This window comes from Fusarium vanettenii (genome assembly GCF_000151355.1).
Source record: "Fusarium vanettenii 77-13-4 chromosome 1 genomic scaffold NECHAsca_1_chr1_3_0, whole genome shotgun sequence".
Lineage (NCBI taxonomy): Eukaryota > Fungi > Ascomycota > Sordariomycetes > Hypocreales > Nectriaceae > Fusarium > Fusarium vanettenii.
Window position 1 is genome coordinate 2451102 of NW_003315881.1, and position 18942 is coordinate 2470043.

General features: G+C 55.1%; 6 protein-coding genes across 6 annotated transcripts; 3 read left to right on the forward strand and 3 right to left on the reverse strand.

The window, feature by feature from the left end:
* Positions 1 to 829: 829 nt before the first annotated feature.
* NECHADRAFT_32075 (uncharacterized protein) lies at positions 830 to 2075 on the forward strand (the record flags this gene model as incomplete). The annotated part of the gene is made up of 3 exons (XM_003053628.1): positions 830 to 1042; positions 1148 to 1927; positions 1992 to 2075. 3 exons carry the CDS (start codon positions 830 to 832, stop codon positions 2073 to 2075), a joined length of 1077 nt encoding a protein of 358 aa, XP_003053674.1.
* Positions 2076 to 2364: 289 nt separating this feature from the next.
* Positions 2365 to 3281, reverse strand: NECHADRAFT_75072 (uncharacterized protein; the record flags this gene model as incomplete). The annotated part of the gene is made up of 2 exons (XM_003054360.1): positions 2365 to 3167; positions 3224 to 3281. 2 exons carry the CDS (start codon positions 3279 to 3281, stop codon positions 2365 to 2367), a joined length of 861 nt encoding a protein of 286 aa, XP_003054406.1.
* Positions 3282 to 3899: 618 nt separating this feature from the next.
* On the reverse strand, positions 3900 to 4964 carry NECHADRAFT_103180 (uncharacterized protein; the record flags this gene model as incomplete). Its single annotated transcript, XM_003054361.1, has 2 exons — positions 3900 to 4669; positions 4725 to 4964. The coding sequence occupies 2 exons, from the start codon at positions 4962 to 4964 to the stop codon at positions 4007 to 4009; spliced, it is 903 nt and encodes a 300-aa protein (XP_003054407.1). The 3' UTR covers positions 3900 to 4006.
* A 950-nt stretch (positions 4965 to 5914) lies between these two features.
* NECHADRAFT_98874 (uncharacterized protein) lies at positions 5915 to 7322 on the forward strand (the record flags this gene model as incomplete). The annotated part of the gene is made up of 3 exons (XM_003053629.1): positions 5915 to 5975; positions 6033 to 6470; positions 6539 to 7322. 3 exons carry the CDS (start codon positions 5915 to 5917, stop codon positions 7219 to 7221), a joined length of 1182 nt encoding a protein of 393 aa, XP_003053675.1. The 3' UTR covers positions 7222 to 7322.
* Positions 7323 to 8692: 1370 nt separating this feature from the next.
* NECHADRAFT_98875 (uncharacterized protein) lies at positions 8693 to 9848 on the forward strand (the record flags this gene model as incomplete). The annotated part of the gene is made up of 2 exons (XM_003053630.1): positions 8693 to 9637; positions 9774 to 9848. Exons 1-2 carry the CDS (start codon positions 8813 to 8815, stop codon positions 9846 to 9848), a joined length of 900 nt encoding a protein of 299 aa, XP_003053676.1. The 5' UTR covers positions 8693 to 8812.
* Positions 9849 to 10714: 866 nt separating this feature from the next.
* On the reverse strand, positions 10715 to 11676 carry NECHADRAFT_75076 (uncharacterized protein; the record flags this gene model as incomplete). The annotated part of the gene is made up of 2 exons (XM_003054362.1): positions 10715 to 11357; positions 11444 to 11676. 2 exons carry the CDS (start codon positions 11674 to 11676, stop codon positions 10715 to 10717), a joined length of 876 nt encoding a protein of 291 aa, XP_003054408.1.
* Between the last annotated feature and the right edge of the window lie 7266 nt (positions 11677 to 18942).

Consider the following 18942-nt stretch of genomic DNA (forward strand, 5'->3'; position numbering starts at 1 on the left):
GGAGACCCAAATTAAAAGGCCAGAGAGGTTATTATCAGCCCATGCACCTGAGAAAAAGTCGGTACGAGGTGAAGTGAGGTGGCCAAAGTGTGTTGATGAGACGGGCCGGCAAGGTTGAAACGTGGTCGAGAAGTGTTTCTGCCTCTGAACACGACAGGCCTTGGTGGAACCTCGAAGCCTCAAAGGTCTGGCTGCCCGTGTTGGCTCCGCAGAAGGGCGCGTCAGCCACTAAAGGAGAGTTCCGGAGCAGCTAAAACGAATGGTGAAGTCGCCGATAGGTCGTCAGCCGAGTATCTGAGCTCGATACGACAAACGAAAGCGACATGAAAGACGCAGGGCGACGGATGGAGATGCTCAACCAAATGGCGTTTTGAAGGTTGCAAGATTGAAGATGGGTCGCAGCCTCAGCCCGAGCCTGCGCCTGCTGCAAAATGAACAGCGTCGCGCGTGGCGCTTAGCCGAGGGGGGACCCAGACTGGGGGTAGGGGACCGTAGAGGGCCTTGAAATGGAAAGTCTGAACCAAAACTGCCGCGAGAGGCTAGTCCTAAAACGGGAGTGTCCAAATGTCTCGCCGAGCGCGTTACATGCACGCCCGCCCATTGACTGCCCGCCGGTGGGTCCCCGCCGGTTGTATGCGGAGCCGGGACGGAGAGGAGTCATGAAAAATGAAGGAAAAACGGCCGACGACCCATTTATGACCGGGTCACGTTTTGTTCGACTGACTGCGATACTTTGACATTCTTTTAAAGTTCTCTTGTCTATTCTCACTCATACTCACGAACACGGTTCACGACTTACGACTCACGAATCCCCCTCACTCAACTTATCATGGCCTCCAACGATCATGCGCCCCCGGCATCAGTGGCCGCTGCCGTCCTGGTAAAGTCGGAGGAGATGCCCAAGGACGCCCAAAAAGTCGAGGAGCTCGACTTCAACAAGCTCAAGGGCCCCATCACGGCCGAGGATCTCTTTGAGGGAATGCGTCACATGGGTTTCCAGGCTTCGTCCATGTGCGAGGCCGTGAGGATCATCAACGACATGGTTAGCTCCACCTTTTATGGTTTTACAAGAGAAGAATACACCATGATTTAAGATTGTGTGGGCAAGAGAAGGGAGACTTTTGACTGACTGCTCATATAACTTCAGCGTGCTTGGCGAGACCCAGAGACGGGTGACAAGACCACCATCTTCCTGGGCTACACGTCCAACCTCATCTCATCCGGCCTTCGAGGCGTCCTTCGCTGGCTCGTCGAGCATAACCACGTATCGTGCATCGTCACCACCGCCGGTGGTATCGAAGAAGACTTTATCAAGTGTCTGGGCGACACCTACGTCGGCTCATTCAGCACACCTGGCGCCGACCTCCGCAAGAAGGGCCTCAACCGTATCGGCAACCTAGTGGTGCCCAACGCAAACTACTGTGCCTTTGAGGACTGGGTTGTTCCCATCCTTGACAAAATGCTTGAGGAGCAAGAGGCTAGCAAGGGGACTGACAACGAGATCAACTGGACGCCGTCCAAGGTCATCCACCGCTTGGGTAAGGAGATCAACGATGAGAGATCCGTCTACTACTGGGCATACAAGAACAACATCCCCGTATTTTGCCCAGCCATCACCGACGGCAGCCTTGGCGACATGCTCTATTTCCACACCTTCAAGGCCTCACCCCTACAGCTCAAGATCGATCTTGTTGAGGACATTCGTCGCATCAACACAATCTCTGTCCGCGCGAAGCGGGCCGGTATGATCATTCTCGGTGGCGGTGTTGTCAAGCATCACATTGCTAACGCATGCTTGATGCGTAATGGTGCTGAGTCGGCCGTTTACATCAACACTGCACAAGAGTTTGACGGTAGTGATGCCGGTGCGAGACCGGATGAGGCTGTTTCGTGGGGTAAAATCAAGATCGGTGCCGATAATGTGAAGGTCAGTAGAAATTTGTTGCGTTTACTGGCATTTCGATCGTCAACAACTAACTGGTTGTCTCTAGGTTTACATGGAGGCGACGGCTTGTTTCCCCTTCATCGTAGCCAACACCTTTGCCAAGGATATTGGCAAATCGGCAGAGAAGTGAACATGACATGGACAATTAAACGAAAACTGTGTTTAGAAGTAGACTTCTGGGGTGATAGAACTGCAAAATAGTACATCACCAATACAACATAGAGATGGTTTGTGCAATTTGATGTTATTCTGATGCTACTCTGAAGGCTACTCATAGGTTTGCTACTTGGTCAACTAGTAGTAAACAACAAACAATGAGGCCCATGGTGCATCCGCTCGCCAATCCAGCGTCATATCCGAATCGATTCAGTGTAAATCTAATCATCAAGTAGTCATAAGTCGTAAGGTGCAAGTTGCGTCTAGGCGGCGACATCGAGCTTGGTCTTCTTCGCCTGAGGCTCCTCGTTGTCGTCCTCGGTCTCGTCGTTCAGAGGTCGCTTGTTGGTACCAGAAGTCTCCTCTTCAGCCTGCTCTTCGGCATCCTTCTTGGCCTTTTCGGCAGCAGCAGCGGCAGCCCGTTCGGCCTTCTCCTTGGCAATCTGGCCTCGTGGGCGGTATCGACGCTTGTTGGCCTGGCGGCGTTCCTCCTTGAGTCTAGCGATCTCGGCTTCTTCCTCCTGCTGCTGAAGAATCTTGAGGGGATCGATTCGCTGGCGTCCCATGGCTCTGACGGCGGCCTGGTTTTCTTCAAGGCGAGGCCAGGGGTTGGCGAGACCACCACGTCGGGTCATCATCCAGTTGACGACGTCGAGGCCATCAACGGAGCCGTCAGGGCGCTGGACGGCCTCACATCCCTGGCGCCAGAGGGCGATGCCAGAGGGATCAGGGTTGGTGATGGGGCATGGGGGCCAGTTATCAGACATGTCGCTGTTGCGTCGCTTCGTGGTCTTGGTCTTGGCGGCAGCAGCAGGCTTCTTCTTCTTCTTGTCGGAAGAGGTGTTTGGAGAAGGGTTCTTGGACAGCTTCTGCTCGGGGGAAGAGGAGGAGTTGGACTTGTTTGCGCTGACGGGAGAAATAGTTAGGGAGCTTTCCTCCGGAATTGTTTGGTGCTTCATGGCGGCCAAAATAGCAGCTGTGTCGAGAACCTCTTGATCGTCGGAGATGGGCGACTTTGAGCTTGAAGAGGGTGATGATCGAGAACCGCGAGGTAGAAGCTTAATTCCTATGATGTATGATGAGCGATGGTTGTGATGTGATGAAGGAGAGCGGGAGACTTACGGATTCTAGGGCGGTCGTTGTTGCCGTGGGCGGCAGCGATGTCGTTGTTGCCGGCCATTTTCGATAGAAATGCAGAAGATAGCAGTAGCTATGTCTTCGGAAGGCAGATTGTTGGTAGCTGCGTATCACGGTCGCAGGCTCGTCGAAGCAAAGTCAACACGGGGTTGATGCGGATGATATCGAGAAGATGATGAGGGTAACGATGAACACCAGGGAATCTTCGCTTTCTCGGATGCCCAAAGAGTAATGAAACGCTGAATATCGATTCCTGCGAGCTATGAAGATGATAGCGAAAGGTGTAGAAAGTAGAGACGAAGATGCAGAAGTGCGAGATGCAGCGATGTGGTGAGGATGGAAAGGCCCCAGGGCAGCGAACGCGTGCAGTCAGTGTGTACGGGCGACAATAGGGTCGATTCCTATTGACCCAAAAGGGAAGATTAAGGTCAAACAAATGCCCGTTTCTGGACTTGTCGGTAGAGGTGGTCTGCCAGTGTCGACAGCTGTCAGGGTGTGAGACGGCCGGCAGATGTTCGTGAACTCGAGATGAACAGAACAGGATCTTTCAGGATGTGTACGAAAGAGGAAGATTAAATCACAACTGGATGAAAGCACGAAAAGGGATAATAGCTTGTTGCGAGCATCAAGGTAAACAACAGTGCTGCCTTGGTTGCTGTGGTGCGAAATGAAGCTTTTCATATGTGGTTGAGTTCAACTTTATTGCATACTGCGATCCCTATCGAATCTCTACAAAGTTTTCAATGTGTTTGAGAATCCCAACAGTCCTTACTCCTCCCCAATAGTCTGTTTGAATTCGGCCAGTGCAGATGCCCAAGTTGCTGCACCATCCCCCTCGGCCCAGGAGGCCACCTGCGGGATGCCCTCCAGATCGTCCTTCATGTGATCTTCAGTCGTTGTTCCATCCAATATCGTGACCCCTTCGAGACCAAGGACCAAGGCGTAGTATGCAGGCACTTGTGGAACTCCTGCTCCTTCTGCAACTGTCTTGACCGGCTTGGATGCTGCGAGGCGTGGGTTTGCACTGAAGGTCCAGAATGACTGGAAGACGATACTTTGCTGTCTACAATAAGCTCGGAGCTCTGTCTCAAATCCCGTGTCCCGATAGAAGCGGTTCTGCACGACACTTGGTTTGATGGTGGCTGCATCGTTGAGAGCCTGGAGGACGCGAAGGCTGGTGTTGGATATACCCAGGTTGCGGATCTTGTGGGGGACATAGGTTTCAAGCGTCTTCCACGCAGTGACAGTTTCTTCAATGGTTTGGAGAGGACTGTGCAAGAGTACACTGTCAAGGTACGGCTCCTGGCCTTCAATGGTGAAGAAGGCTAGCGATGACTGAACCGACTGGTGAACCTTGTCGACCAGGGGTGCGTTGAGATCATAGGGGGCATCTTCGCCCTGGTTTCCTGGTGGGGAGAACTTGGTTTGAATCTATAAACTGCGTTAGCGACTATATATCTATTGAGTTTAAGCATAGGTGGCGTACGAAGAGAGCATCACGAGTGATGATGCCATCGCCAACGGCCCTCTGGACGCCTTGACCCACGCCCTTTTCATTGTAGTGCTTGGGCTGCCCAGCCGTGTCAATTCCTCTGAACCCATTCTTGAGAGCAGTGTAGACAAGATCTGCGCTGCGGTCTTTTTTCCAAGCAGTGCCATAGACGAGCTTCGGCAAAGTGGTGGAGGAGCCTTTGAGGCTGAGGTCCTTTGCTAGCTTGGCGGCCATTGTGGATGAACGTTTACTCTACTTTCCGGGTGGCGGCTTCAGATGGCAATTATCAGATCTTTCCTGTTGGTGTGAACCGTGTTCAAAATATGTCTCAGGCTGAGCGAGGTTGTCAGAGTTGAGAGTGTTAGTACCAACACCTTGAGCCTCAGCCCAATACAGTTGCTGGCGTTGCACAATCACAATGAGTGGCCAATCGTATGTCTAATCACAAGACGCCCCATATTAAACGCCCAGTTGATCATCACAAGTTAAAGAAGTAAACACAGAGACTTTCATATCTTGCCATTGTCTGCTCAAGCCGAGATAGGGTTGTTCGAAACGATGATGTCTGTTCTACGCATGTTCCACCCCAACAACGAAACTTGGACAATTCCAAGTGAAAAATAGCTCGGGAAAGCTAGTAGCGAGCTGAGCTGGGTTGCCCACCTTTTCTAGTAACAGCAAGCGCCCCCAAGATGACGTCGGAGATGCGGAGTGATATCCGTACACTACACACAAGAAGCCCCACCTCGGACGAAGCTCGCGCGGGGTTCTTCGCGGGGCAGACACCGGGCAGCGAATGTCCAAGGGGAAACCCGTAAATCCCATCATTTGGTCAGTTGATAGACAGCTTGAACAAGACCTGAGTCACACCGACCCGGTTAAATATTCTGCTGATTTGGTAAGCAAGCTGAAGAGTCGGGACTGGTTTTCCGGCGATACTAGCCTAAACGGGTGTGCGACGCCATCGGCCGGACATGCTCAGTGAAGCAATTCCGAGTCGTCCTCCCCCACCATGACAGCGACGGGGAAGCTACTGGACATTGATTTCTGTTACCCCGCCAGAGCTGCAGCTTCAGGATAAATAAGACCCTCTTTACTCACGTCACTTTACGTGCCTCCTCTGCGATACATCTCTGCTCCTCTTCCTGCAAGCAACATCGTGAAGAAACGCATCTCTTGTTACAATGGCTTCCACTCCCTACACAGTCCGATGGGGCATCTTAGCCACCGGTGGCATCGCCGAGCGTGAGCTACACCACTTCTCTACCAACATACAGCCAACTTGCTAACTCTCCGCGACAGACTTTTGCAAGGATCTCCTCACTGATCCTGCCATTCGAGATGTAACCGACGTGCGCCACGAGATTGTTGCTGTCTCCTCGTCCTCTTCTGCTGCTCGAGCCGGCGAGTTCATCAAGAAGATTGACGGTCCCTCCTCCGCTGCCCTCTACGGCTCATACGCTGAGCTCGTCGCCGACCCCAATGTCGACATCATCTACGTTGCTACACCGCACAGCCACCACTTCCAGAATGCCATGCTTGCCATCCAGGCTGGCAAGAATGTTCTCTGCGAGAAGGCCCTCACTGTGACTGCTTCCCAGACCAAGAAGCTTGTCGAGGCCGCCAAGGCCAAGAACGTTTTCTTCATGGAGGCTGTCTGGACACGATACTTCCCCCTCAGCATCAAGGTGCGAGAGTTGATTCAGTCGGGCGCCATTGGCACCGTCTACAGAACCTTTGGTAAGCCAGCTTTACCTTGGCCACTCTTAGCCACGACTCGGTTGGACATAACTAACTAATACTTTCAGCCGATCTCTCCTTCGGCAAAGACATCGGTAACGGCAAGGTCGACTTTGACGACTCTCACCGAATGGTCAACCCTGACCTTGCCGGCGGTGCCCTGCTCGATCTCGGCATCTACTCCTTGACCTGGGTCTTCCAGTCTCTGTACCACGTCCAGCCCGAGGCCGAAAAGGAGGCCCCCAACGTTGTGGCCGCCATCAACAAGTACCACACCGGTGCGGACGAGACGACAAGCATCATCTGCCAGTTCCCCAAGCACAAGACCATGGGCATCGCCACCACAAGTCTGCGCATAGGCACCGACCTCGACGGCAACTACACCGGCGGTCCCGCCATCCGCATTCAGGGCACCAAGGGCGAGATTCAGGTGACGGGTCCTGCGTACCGGCCGACAGAGTACAAGGTGATCAAGAAAGATGGCAACGGCAAGATTGAGGTGGTTGCCTGCCCGATTCCCCAGGACCCCAAGCGGGACAACTGGGGACACGGCATGTTCTGGGAAGCCGACGAGTGCGCCCGATGCCTACGCGACGGCAAGAAGGAGAGCCCCTCGATTCCTTGGTCCGAGAGCATCGTCATCATGGAGACTATGGAGAGCGCTCTCAAGCAGGGCGGCGTGACGTATCCCGAGTTGATCTCCACTGACGTCTTTGACGCCAACAGCCCCCTCAACAAGGGCAGGAGTTAGAGGAAGGCTATGAGGTCCACGCTTTAATGAAGAAACGTAAAAAGGTTAGAGTGGGAATATGCTGGGGCATTAGGTAGTGAGCCTGTAATGAGCGAGGCATTGAATATTACCTTGGTTATCATCATGAATAAGACAAGCACCTTGCACAATATGCACAGGCTAAGCAGCCCGGGGTTGGGCTATGCCGGCGCTACAAGCGGATGACCGAGATGGATGGTTCATGTCAGATATCCATGGCTAGGTTGACAGGGCTAAGGAAGAAGGGCGCTTCGAGAACAACAGCGACAGGGCAGGCATCTGACCATGATGCGTTCATCAAAGCGCCCTCCTTCCTAGCTCGCAAAAAAAAAAAGAAGGCTGGCCCGGTGTTGTGTTGTTGATTCATTACTCGTTTCAAGCCTGTGCGTAGATTCCCACGTTGCATTGACCCTGTCTCTTCAGGCGCAAGGATGGCTCAAGGACCGCGTGGCTCCCTCGTGGCCCGGACCGGGGAACCATTCCGCATGTGTTCTCGAGTCAGCCAGAGACGGTTCGGTTCGCTTGAAGGAAGAGAGAGAGTCGAGGCTCCAGTCTCAGCCCGGCGGATCGGAGATGACGTGCATCTCTTGCGAGCGGGAGCACCCATGCCCACATCACATCCTCGCTCGGGCCTCAAGAGCAGGCCTCAAATGTCCAAGAAGGGTTTCATCGTGTGTACGAGCGCGATGGAGGGGGGCGGGCGTAGAAGCACGGGAGAAGAGTTCCATCATCCATGGTTCATTTTGATGGACGGCTGGCGGAGTGGCTGATGATCCCCGTGCTTTTCTCCCCTTCCTGCGAATGAGGTGACATGATGTCAAATGGTGATGTGATGAGCAAAAAAGAGAGACAGAGAGATGAGATTGTGGAATGGATATTAATATCGCCCCCCTCCCCTGCCTAACGTTCTCCCCCCTTGCTTTGACTTTGAGAATCATCATGTCCCGAGCCAGGGACCCTGAAAAAGGCAAGTGATGCCTGTGCCTGAGAGCGGAGGCGGATCCGAGGTGTTCGTGACTGGGGGGCCTCGTGAAAAAAGGGGACCATCCATCAACAGGGCAGGGGGTGAACAGACGTTGTTGTTGTAACTCAACTGTCTCTTGTTCATCTCATCACAGCAACAGAGTAAAAAGAACCTTGACCATGTCGACTTCCATCGTTCAACTCGACAACCAACCACCAAGTTACAATAACCACCCCTCTCGCACGGTTCATATAGAGACCTCAACCGTCGAGACTTCTAGAATCATGAAACTATGATAATGTCCTTGTCGCAGAGTCGGTCCATCACGGGCAGGGCCAGATCTTCAACGGAATGCATGTTCCTTCAGCCACGCGGAGCCGCCCCAGACCATTTACTCCACTAATCGGCGGGCCACAACTCACACCTCCGCTAAGGAAAAAAAACACCACCACGCCTGTAAGTTGCAAGAAATTAAACCCCATCTCACCAACACAACACAACCAACAACCATATCAAACTCAAGCCGTTCCTCCAGCTTCCACACGCCCCCCCCCCCTCTTCAGGCTTCTGATAAACAAGGGTCCCTGTTGAAGATATCCCCCAGGAATTATGGCGAGTGGTTCGTCGGCGACGCCGGCTGGCGATCAAGGGAACGGGCCACTCGAGCAACCCAACCCTCAGCATCAACAAGGCGCCCAACCTCAGGAACCATCCGCTACAGAGGTATTCTCACCCTCTGAGGCTGCAGAGGCCCCGGAAACTTACGAGGCTACCCACGTGCACGCCGTCTACGAGGCCATCGCGCCGCACTTCTCAGCTACCCGCCACAAGCCCTGGCCTCGTGTCGCCAGCTTCCTCCAAGACCAGTCGCCCGGCAGCATCGGCCTTGACGTCGGCTGTGGCAACGGCAAGTACCTGCGCGTCAACCCGGCCGTGCACCTGCTAGGCTCCGACCGGAGCCCTGCACTCGTCAAGCTTGCCCGGACCGAGCTACGGCGGCCTCGTGCTGATGGCAAGGACGACGACCCAAGGGTCTCGGATGTCGACGTTGCCGTTGCTGATGGCTTCGCTCTCCCCTACCGGCGAGCCGCCGCCGACTTTGTCATCTGCATCGCTGTAGTGCACCACATGTCCACCCGCGCCCGTCGGCAAGAGGCCGTCGCCGCTCTGCTGGACTGCGTTACCCCCAAGGCCGGCCGCGTGCTCGTCTATGTGTGGGCGCTGGAGCAGGCGTCGAGCCGCCGCGGGTGGGACACGGGCAGCGACCAGGACAGGCTCGTCTCGTGGGTGATGCGCAAGCCAAAGGGTGAGGAGCCGGGCGGCACGTACCAGCGCTACTACCACCTGTACCGCGAGGGTGAGCTCGAGGAGGACGTCGTGGCGGCTGGGGGCAAGGTTGAGGAGAGCGGCTACGAGAGGGACAACTGGTGGGTGGTATGTAGTCGGCCGGCGGCCTGAGACGGCAGAGGAGGTGCTACAATGGGAATCGAGATCGAGTCGGAGCATCCATCCATTACAAGGGTTGGCTCGTAGGCGTTTGATATTCGGATACCTACTCACCGACTTGAAGCCTATTCTTCTCCCCCGAGGCGAGCTCACTCCGCTCCCGCAAACGGATGCTTGCCATACACAACGCATAAAGTAGAAACTGTAACTCGCCGTGACTCGACCATTCTCATCCAAGAGTTTTCTTAAAAAGGTAATACGTAACATGAGTAACTGTACAACACTAAGATATCCACTAGTCTCCCTCTATCCTCGACATAATCTATCAAGACAATAAAAACAACATGCTCTTCCCCTCCTTCTTGGTCAGAGCCTCTCTTTCAACTCAAGACAGATGCTGTGCTGTGCAACAAATAAAAAAGACAACCTTGCATTTTCAACTCCTTTTTTCCAAAGGCCACCCCCTGGCCGAGTCCCCCTGGCCCCAGATGCTTTCCAACCAACAATCCATCCATCCTTCGCTTCCTCTCGAGACGCCTCTGACCCATGCTGAAGAAATGACAAAAACAAAGAATAGAATAAAACAAGGCCGTAGCTAGTAAAAAAGACAAGTCAAAGAATCGAAAACTTTAGAGTCCGACGTTTTTTTCGGGATTTTTCATCAAATCAAGCCATCCTTCCCTTATTCCATCTTATCCCATCCCGTCGTCGGTTGATACCATCCATCTGTAGATATGCTGTTGTGTAAGTCGAATGAATATTCATCTTTATGCCCAAGCCCACTCATTCTTTCCGGTCAACCGGATCCAATAAAAAGAAATCAAGAAACAACACTCCCGGAAGGCAGAGACGAGATCCCCTCTCATGTCGTTCCATGCCGATGCAGCCCATGCAGTCCCTCTTGTCCATACCATCGTAGTGAAACCCATCGTCGCTCGCAGTGACCAAAACACCATCCTTTGCAAAATCAACCCGCAAAGGAAATGCCGATAAAGACCAAGAATTCCAACTCCAGAGTTCGCCCGCTCGTCCCATTGTCAGTCAACATGAACAGAGTAGACTGTCTTATGCCATGCGTCGTCGGTGGTTCGCCTCGTGTTGAAGTCGGTCTGGGCTTGAAGCCCGTCGCTTTGATCCAGCAGATTCCATCGAGTAGCTGGCGAGGCTGGAAAAGAGGGGTCCTTGGCTCGCTGCCGCGATGGATCCAACATTGGGGGCTCCGGCGGGAGTGCTGTATGGGCTGACACCAGTAGTGAGTTCAGCAACACCGGGAAGCATACCCGCACTCCTAGGTGGTGGTTGGTTCTGGATCGGGGCCAGCCCTGGTCCTGGCACGTAGTGAACTTCCTTGGGGTGGTCCGGGCCCATGGCCATTGGAGGAGGAGGCGGCGGAGGGATAGATTCTCGGCGGACAATGGTTCGGCTGCTGGCAACTGGCATCGGGGGTGCTCTGCTGTACATTGCTCGAGGCGAAGGAGCCCCGAGATCACGAGGCATGCTGCCCTGCGACGAGGAGTGGACGTGGCTGCGTGAGGGAGAGCTTCGGTGGCTGTTGTTGCTGTCGACGTTGACGGCGGCTAGGGAGAAGGGGATAACACCTGCTCGTCGAGCCATGTCCGCTTCACCGAGTTGCCAGTGCATGGCCTCGGCTGCTCGCCAGGGAACTGCCATCTCTTCCGCAACCTTGGCCCACATTTCTGGCTTGAATCTGGCTTCATGTTAGCTCTGCCTTGGAACGCGAGGGCCACTCGATGTAGGCTCGCTCCATCCAGTGGTCCGGTGTGGCATGCTTACCTCTCATACAACCGGGCAAGCTTGTTCTTGCGCTCTTCGTCCCATTCGCTTCGTCTCTCGAGGTAGTTCTGGTAGTGTAGGCGGCAGCTTATGGCACTCCGGCCTGGCAGACGCTTGGAGATGTCCTCCCACTTCATGCCACTCCCTCGAAGCTCGATTATGAGTGCATCTTCCTCTGGCGACCACTTGCTCTGCTTCTTGACGGGTTGCTGATCCGTGGCGTGCGCAGGCATGCTTCGCCTGCCAGCGGGCATCTGTGTTGGAGCTACAGGCGGCGGCGCAACAGGCGCAGCGTGCCGGGGCGGGGTGGTTGAGGCCTTGATCGAAGGTGGTTGAGCAACTTGCTGGATTTGGCGAGGCGGAGAGACAGAAGACTCATGCGAGTCCGGGGCCTTGAGGAGAGACACGATATCCACCGTGGCAGTTGGAAAATCCAATCTGCCCACGTGGGGACCGTTGGAATAGGATCGCGGAGTGCGTCCCAGAGAGAGACGGTCCTCCACACCCGCGATGGACGGCAACTCTGCCCGCAGGAGGCAGAGCGGAGACTCGCTCTTGAGTTGGGCCAGCTCGGCGACTTTCCTGGGTTTGTCTAAGTTATGCTGTTGCGGCGGCTCCGAAAAGCCTGGCGTTGTTGTTGGGGGGAGCACCGTTATCAAGGCTTGACGGAACTCCAAGTCTGTTGTCGTTACAATTCAACCCAAAGGAGGATGGTCGTGAAGGTCGGACACGCTAGGAGCTCCGAAGCACTCCGGTAATAAAGGGTTCCTGGATTAGATGTGTCAAGGTGAAAGCCGCGTAGTAATGAGTGCTGCGTAGTGGTGGGCAGCTGGGTTAGGTGTCGGCACAGTTGGGCTCGGTCAGGTACCAGTTGCCTCCAGAAGATGTGAAAAGGAGAAGAACTGTCTCGGGAGGCCGCAGCGATGGCTGTTCAGATCAAGAAGCGTGGCTCGAGGCCTTGACGAAGTGAGAGCCCTGTGATTGGTGATGCCCAGGGTGCGTTGAACCAATGGACGGGAACAGGATGATATGGTGAGGCAGAGCAAATCGCGGAGCGCCAATCGAGGTGAGCGAAGCCAAGGCAAGGCTTATTGTCCTGTAGGCAGCTATCTGTCGACCCAGGAGGCACCAGACTGGTTCGATATTGTGGCAGAGGATATTCAGGAGGGCAAGGGAAGATCGTCGGGGGTAGTCTTGTCTTGAAGAGAAAGAGGAAACGTCGGTCAGACGTTCCGTAGAGCCCTACTAGTATGACCTCGAGGAGCTGCTATATGCGCAGAAGAAAAAGGACCCACGCTGGGATTGCCTCGCTTCTCTTGGTCTTGGCCGGAGTCGAGACACGATGAGCCAGGACTAGATGGGGAGCTAGATGGAGCTAGGGGGTGCACTTGAGGGGCAAAGGAAAAAGAAATAAGTTCACCCGGGAGAACTGGTTTTAGATGGAAGTCCAACAAGTTCTTGGGTCGAAAGGAGGCGGCGGCAGCGACTTAACGGTGTGGGGAGACGACGATGCAGAGAGCAAGCCAGGCCAGGGTCTGATTACATCCAATACCCCCGGAAAGCGCTGTGACAAGCCCAGATATGGTGTCTTAGCAAGAGGCCCGGGCTATAATGTCAGGAAACAACAAGAGAGCAGCACCGCACCAGCTGTCGAGAGCGAACGGCATGGTCAATGAGCAAGCATGACAGGGGAGGGGTGTGTGTTTTGGGGGCCGGGGATGGCAACAGAGAGGCGTGTCAGGAGTGACAATAGGTAGGATGAAGAAGTGGGTGGAGGTGGAGTCGATTGTTTGGCAATAAGGCAGAGGGCATCGACAGGCCAGGCCGGGGATAGATGGATGGAGACTCTGGAGAGGGCCCTGCTGGCCATCCATCCACTGATTGCCTAGCATGGATCTCCCGCTGAGCGAGAGTGAAGCAGGTGAAAAATTTCCCGTGATAGCAAAGGATGCGTGAGGATGAGTAGAAGAAAAAGAAACGAAACGCTCAAAAGCGATGCGACACGGCGACCACCGTGAATGAATGCCCAATGCCTTGGCCCTGCTCCAAGAGAGGTTATCCCGACTTGTCCGAGTCTCGCCTTTGTGAGTCTCGGCCAGATTCCCGATGATCTTTGTTCGCCCCAAACACCTCAGCTTATCGACCAACCGCCATGCGACTATGGCCTCAGCATCGCCCAAGGCCCAAGGCACAGGTCCAAAAACTCCCCGCCGGGAGACAACTAGTTTGGCACCTGTCAATACCATGGCAGCAACCAACAACCATGTCCGACTTTTTTGTGTGTGAGCATGTACTGTAGGCAGGTACTGCTGTGCGACGGCGTACACCGCAACGCTTTGTACCTCATCGCCTCGTACAGCCGCGGTCTTGCCCTGCCTTGCTTGGCCTTGAGGGGGCGTTGGCGTCTATCGTGGTCTTGGAGACTAGGGTCGAGGCCACCGCACACCCCCCCTGTTCAGGTTCAATACCAACTCATCATGGACGCCCTCTGGTCTAGGTTGAGCGATGCGATCTTCGCATGGGGGACCATCTGCTTCCCGGCTCCGGTTTTTTTCTTCATCCTCGCCTTTTGACAGCTGGGGCAGCGAGGACAGGTTCTAAAGGGTTGAGGGGCTCTGCAGGCAGGAATCCAGAGAGAGCTTGCGCGCGTGGGATGTGGAGGACCTGCAGGCCTCGAGCACCTCGAGGCGTCGAGGCGAGGGAGACAATGGGCTGGAATGAATGGGCGTCGTTCAAGGTCGCTCGCCGCCGGTTCCCAGCCAGCATCCAATCTCAAGCATCCCGCGTTGAGGCAATGCCACGAAGCATTGCATAAAGACTCGTCAATACGGGCTTGACCAGGCGATCCATCCTCCGGGCATGGCGAAGCTGGCTCGCCGCCGTCAGCCTGACCGACTTGCGAACTGGCTGCTCTACGTAGTAGTTCGATGTCGTGAGGCCTTCCGTGTATTGAGCCACTTGAGGCGGGAACGTCTCAGCTTTCAAGGCTCGAATCGTATCAGTCCTTGGCTCAGACCCACGGCTCGCGACTCATCCTTATTTCAGGGACGTCTAGGCTGGGATGTAAGAGGGAAGTATACGCGCCTTACGCCCCCAGTCACCATTGATGCTCGCATCTCGGGCTCCCGGCAAGGTCAAGGTGGGAGCTGGCTGAGAGAGCGACCGCGCCAAATAATAGCGCACATGCGACTTGTTGATTGTGACTTGGAGACCGTTGGATTGGGGCTGCTCCATTCCGGCACGCTCCAGCGCGACGACAGCCGAGGGGCGTTCGCACGAACTGCCTAGTTCGAGCCAGGTTGCTAAGTCAGTCACGACGCGCTGTAAAACAACTGGTGCCAGGATCACCCTCGTCGGACCTGAGGCTTGGCTCGAGTTCGCCGCCAGAGGTTGGTCGATACCTGAGCTGGAGCTCGCAACAGCGGACAAGAACCCCAGGCGGCGGGGAACGGCGCTGCCATTGGGCATCTCCACCTCGAACTGGCGAGCCCTGGTCCCAAAGCACCACGCCCAACGAGATGCGGAGGTGCGATTCTGCAACAGCGTGGTGTGAGGCGAAGGGGAACAAGAGGCTTAACCCCAATCTCTCGTACAGGTGCGCTAGCAGGGCCAGGAACGCCCCGGGAGACGAGATCACCCGGCGGCAAGCGTGGAGAAGGGATGTCATGATGTGCAGTGGAGAAGATTTGGCTGCTGGCTGCTGCTGGCTGCTGCTGGCTTGCGCGTTGTGAAGAGCAGAGACGATGGTCACTCTAGACGGGACAAGGCTGGGTACGCTAGGCCAGGGTCTCTCATTCGCATTCTTTGACATGATAGATTTGACGAGAAGTCTAATCGTGATATCGATTTGGAGACAGAGCAGGGATAGCATGTAGGCCAGGGCCGACGACTGCATCATCGCATTGATCATCCCGGCGAGATGCCAGCCTAGCCCAGCCCAGCCAGGCCGCCAGGCACAGGCGCCAACAATCGATCAGCGTCAGCGTCAGCGTCAGTCAGCGTCAGCGCGCGGTGATCGATGGGGTGGGATCGTCCGCGGGGAGCTGGCCTGCTGGGTAGGTAGGTGCTGGGAAGGATGGACAGCGTTGAGTTGAGTCGGGATGAGCAAATGGGTTGGCTGTGACCGTTGGGCTCGGCCGGATGTGCTTCCGTACCTACCTTCCCTGAACAACAGCACCTCTTACACGAAAACCACCTGCCTCATGCTCATGCTGGGCTCTCATGATGGAAGGCACGAGCAGATGCCCAAGGCAACCTTGCCCTTCCATTCAACTCCATACATGACCACGTTATTCCACGCAAGACTCTAGAACGAATTGGACAGGACCAACTCGCGCAGGCTGCATCCATCTCCATCGAATGTGACGAGTTCCCACTTGAAACCGCTCACGAACCCTCAAGAAATTGCGGCGCACAACGGCGGCGGCGGCGGTTGGCAGAGGCGCAAGCTCAGAATCCGTTCGTGAGTGGCTTAACCCGCTGGCATCTGCCAAACCCCTTGTAACTGGCACTAACACCACTGACATTGGGCCAGCCATGATTGACAAAACACAATTGACATCGGATTCGGCATGGAGCACCACACCTTGTTCTTCATCACCACCTGGAGCCTTGCCCAACTTGGATAACGGCGCGAGCTTAGAGCACGAGCCTAACGTCCGTCTGTGCGCTGCCCGGCCCCAGACACACTCGACACACTCACAGATCACTTGCACATAGGTACACGCCTCTTGCACCTTTGATGTTCTGTTCGGTTGGGGCTTTGTGTCTTGAGGTCGATGGCGGCCTCGACGTCCTCACTTTGGGCGCTTGAACCTTGGAGCCAACACAAAAAGGCCCGGCCCGAGCTGTCGACATGGGCAGCCGAAACAACCAGCCGTGCCCATCAAGCGGAGCTCACCAGCTTGAGCCAGCCAGCCCCTCGCGGCTATAGAATTGGAAACAAGCACGCTATCTAAGCCGAGAATCCTGAATAGTTAGGTCAAGAGGGTGCGTTACTCCACGAGAAGCAAGGCTCTTTGCTTGATGTCAAAAATTCTGCGGGCTTGCCTTCACGATGCTCCGCTCCGTGTTGCTCCACGGCTATTCGTTTGCTCCACGCCGCTTCCGCTATTCGTTGGCTTGCCGGGAATACCCTGGGGCGGTGCTTGGTTCCGCTGATGAACTGGCGGTCAGAGAACTGATTCATCAGAGAATGAAGGCCTTGCGGCAGATGGATAGGCAAACAGCAAAATATCCGCTCCCCCTGGCGGCTGGTGTTGGTGGTTGGCAAAGCTGGTATCGTGAGTGACCGAGGATCAGTTCTGCTGGTTTCATGGATCATGGCTCGTTGCTTATGGGTCGCTCGAACACGGATCATGCGACGACTTGATGTTATTTATGCGTTGTCGAGTCCGAGCACCGCCCTCAAAGTCGTACTGAAGCTCGGTCAAGCATGCACGGCAAGGCAAGGCATGCGATCTGGTTGATGTGGACTGCACACTATGAACGCACTTTGCGGCGATAAGCCAGGCTCCATCCGCAAATACCTCTGACAACGAACCTTCAACATGGTTGTGTCGCTTGGCACCCGCCCACTTTCCTTCGCCAACGACCTTGTTGCAAAGAATTCCCTTGGCCTTCCGTTCAAGCGCTCAGCCGGCCGGTTGGTCGGTAATCAGTCCAAAGCTTGATCTTATTCAGCACATTCTTCTCGCCCTCGGAGTGTACCAAAGAGTGGATACACTGAAGATTGAGATGGCGTCGAGCGGGAGCCGTTGCTGATGCTACCCTGTCTACATGATGCAACAGCAGCGAACCGCCGCCCCGCGCCCTTTAAGATTGGACTTCGGCATTGTTCCTCGAATTTCTCTTGAACTTGAGGCATCTCCCACTTCAGCCCCTCACCTCACGAGCCCTACTTCCGTGATAGGGCTTGACCCTCGGGCCCTTCTGAGAACGCCACGTTATGGTCGCCCGCAGCCAGACATCTCCAGCATGGATGGATGGGTTTCCACCTCGCTGGCAAGGTGACCGCCTCCACATCGATGAAGAGAATTTTTCTTCTTTGCTTCTTCCTGCGTCTTAATTTGGGCGCTCTCCCACCTCTATTAGGTTAAGTGAGGTTTCCTTTAGGCCAAACTCACCCAGCGTGAGTGCTTCACCGGCCCCTCTTCGAACTGCGAGGATGAGGTGGAGGGACGAGCTGGATCTGCAGTCAGGGATCAGGGCGGAACAGAGCAGCAGAGCATGGCTTCGCTGGCATGGCTCAGCACCACAGCGCAGCGCAAACTGGGAGAGAGCTGAGAATGGGCGCGTACATTCTCAGGTTGCAGTATTGGGGAGCAGTCGTCGACACCATCATTTGGCTGGATGAGGTCGAAGCCGAGACCCGTAGAACCTGCAACACAGTCAAGCCAAGACGGTGGTTTCTTTGGCAGAGATTTGTCCAGCAGAGTCGATGACGGGATACTACGTTGAGCCAGCTGATCGACCCAACACAGATTTGGCTGTTGGTGCCCGAGCAAAGCAAAGTCGCCAGATTTTCCCATATTTGTTTGTCGCGGCTCCCAGCGCAGTTCTTGGCCTCACGCCCTCATCCTCAGTCACAGCGGCGCAATTTGATACATGGACGCCTGAAGAACGATCTAGACTGGGTGGGTGCGTTCCTGGTTCACGTCAGAGCGTCGTTGGATGATAGACCGGATGTTCTATAATGGTGCATCCCGAGCCCCATGGGCACCTGGATCTCTTCCATCCACGTTCTGAGATTCAAAGATGTGGCATTGCAAATGTCGTTGGGACAGGCCTTGAAGTCCACCCACGAACCATCCTCGACGAACCAAGCTGCGGATCGTGTGTCAAGTGAGCTGCGGCGCATGTGCGTATGTCGTTCCTCCAGCCATCGTCCAGCCCACAGGTGGGCCATCTTTCAACTAACGACAAGATGGCTGGAGAGAGGGCGCAGTCAGCAAGGCACAGAAGGCTGCTCCGTATCTCTGAATTCATTTGACGGTGAAAGGCCAAGGATTCCTCTCTCCTTGACTCGATTGGCGGAGTGCGGGAATGGGCGCTGCCAGGTTCCTGCGGGGACCTGGGACGGAGGCGGAGTCGGAGTCGGTAAATCGAGAGATTGAACGGGGGTGTCCCGGAGATGAGACTTGCGTCTATCTTGGCCATCCCACATGAAATATTGGCCAGAGTCGGATACATCTTGGTCACCGCCGCCTCGATGAAGGACCAAGGTACATGCCCTGACTACGTTGGCTGTGATGCGAGCCTCCGAAACCCCTGCTCGGGACCGGGAATACCTTCGTACCCCATATCCTTTCCCCGAAGAAAGCAATTTCTGCCAGCGACGTCATGAGCCGATTCACGATCATCTGTCGCATTGTCGAAGCAAGGGACCAGGGTGCCTCATTAGCAGAAACGGCTGACAACAGGCAATCTTCTAGTCTGCCACGAGTCCATCTCACGTCAAGCCACTCTGAAGTCGGTCAACGCCAAGCATGTGGAGATCT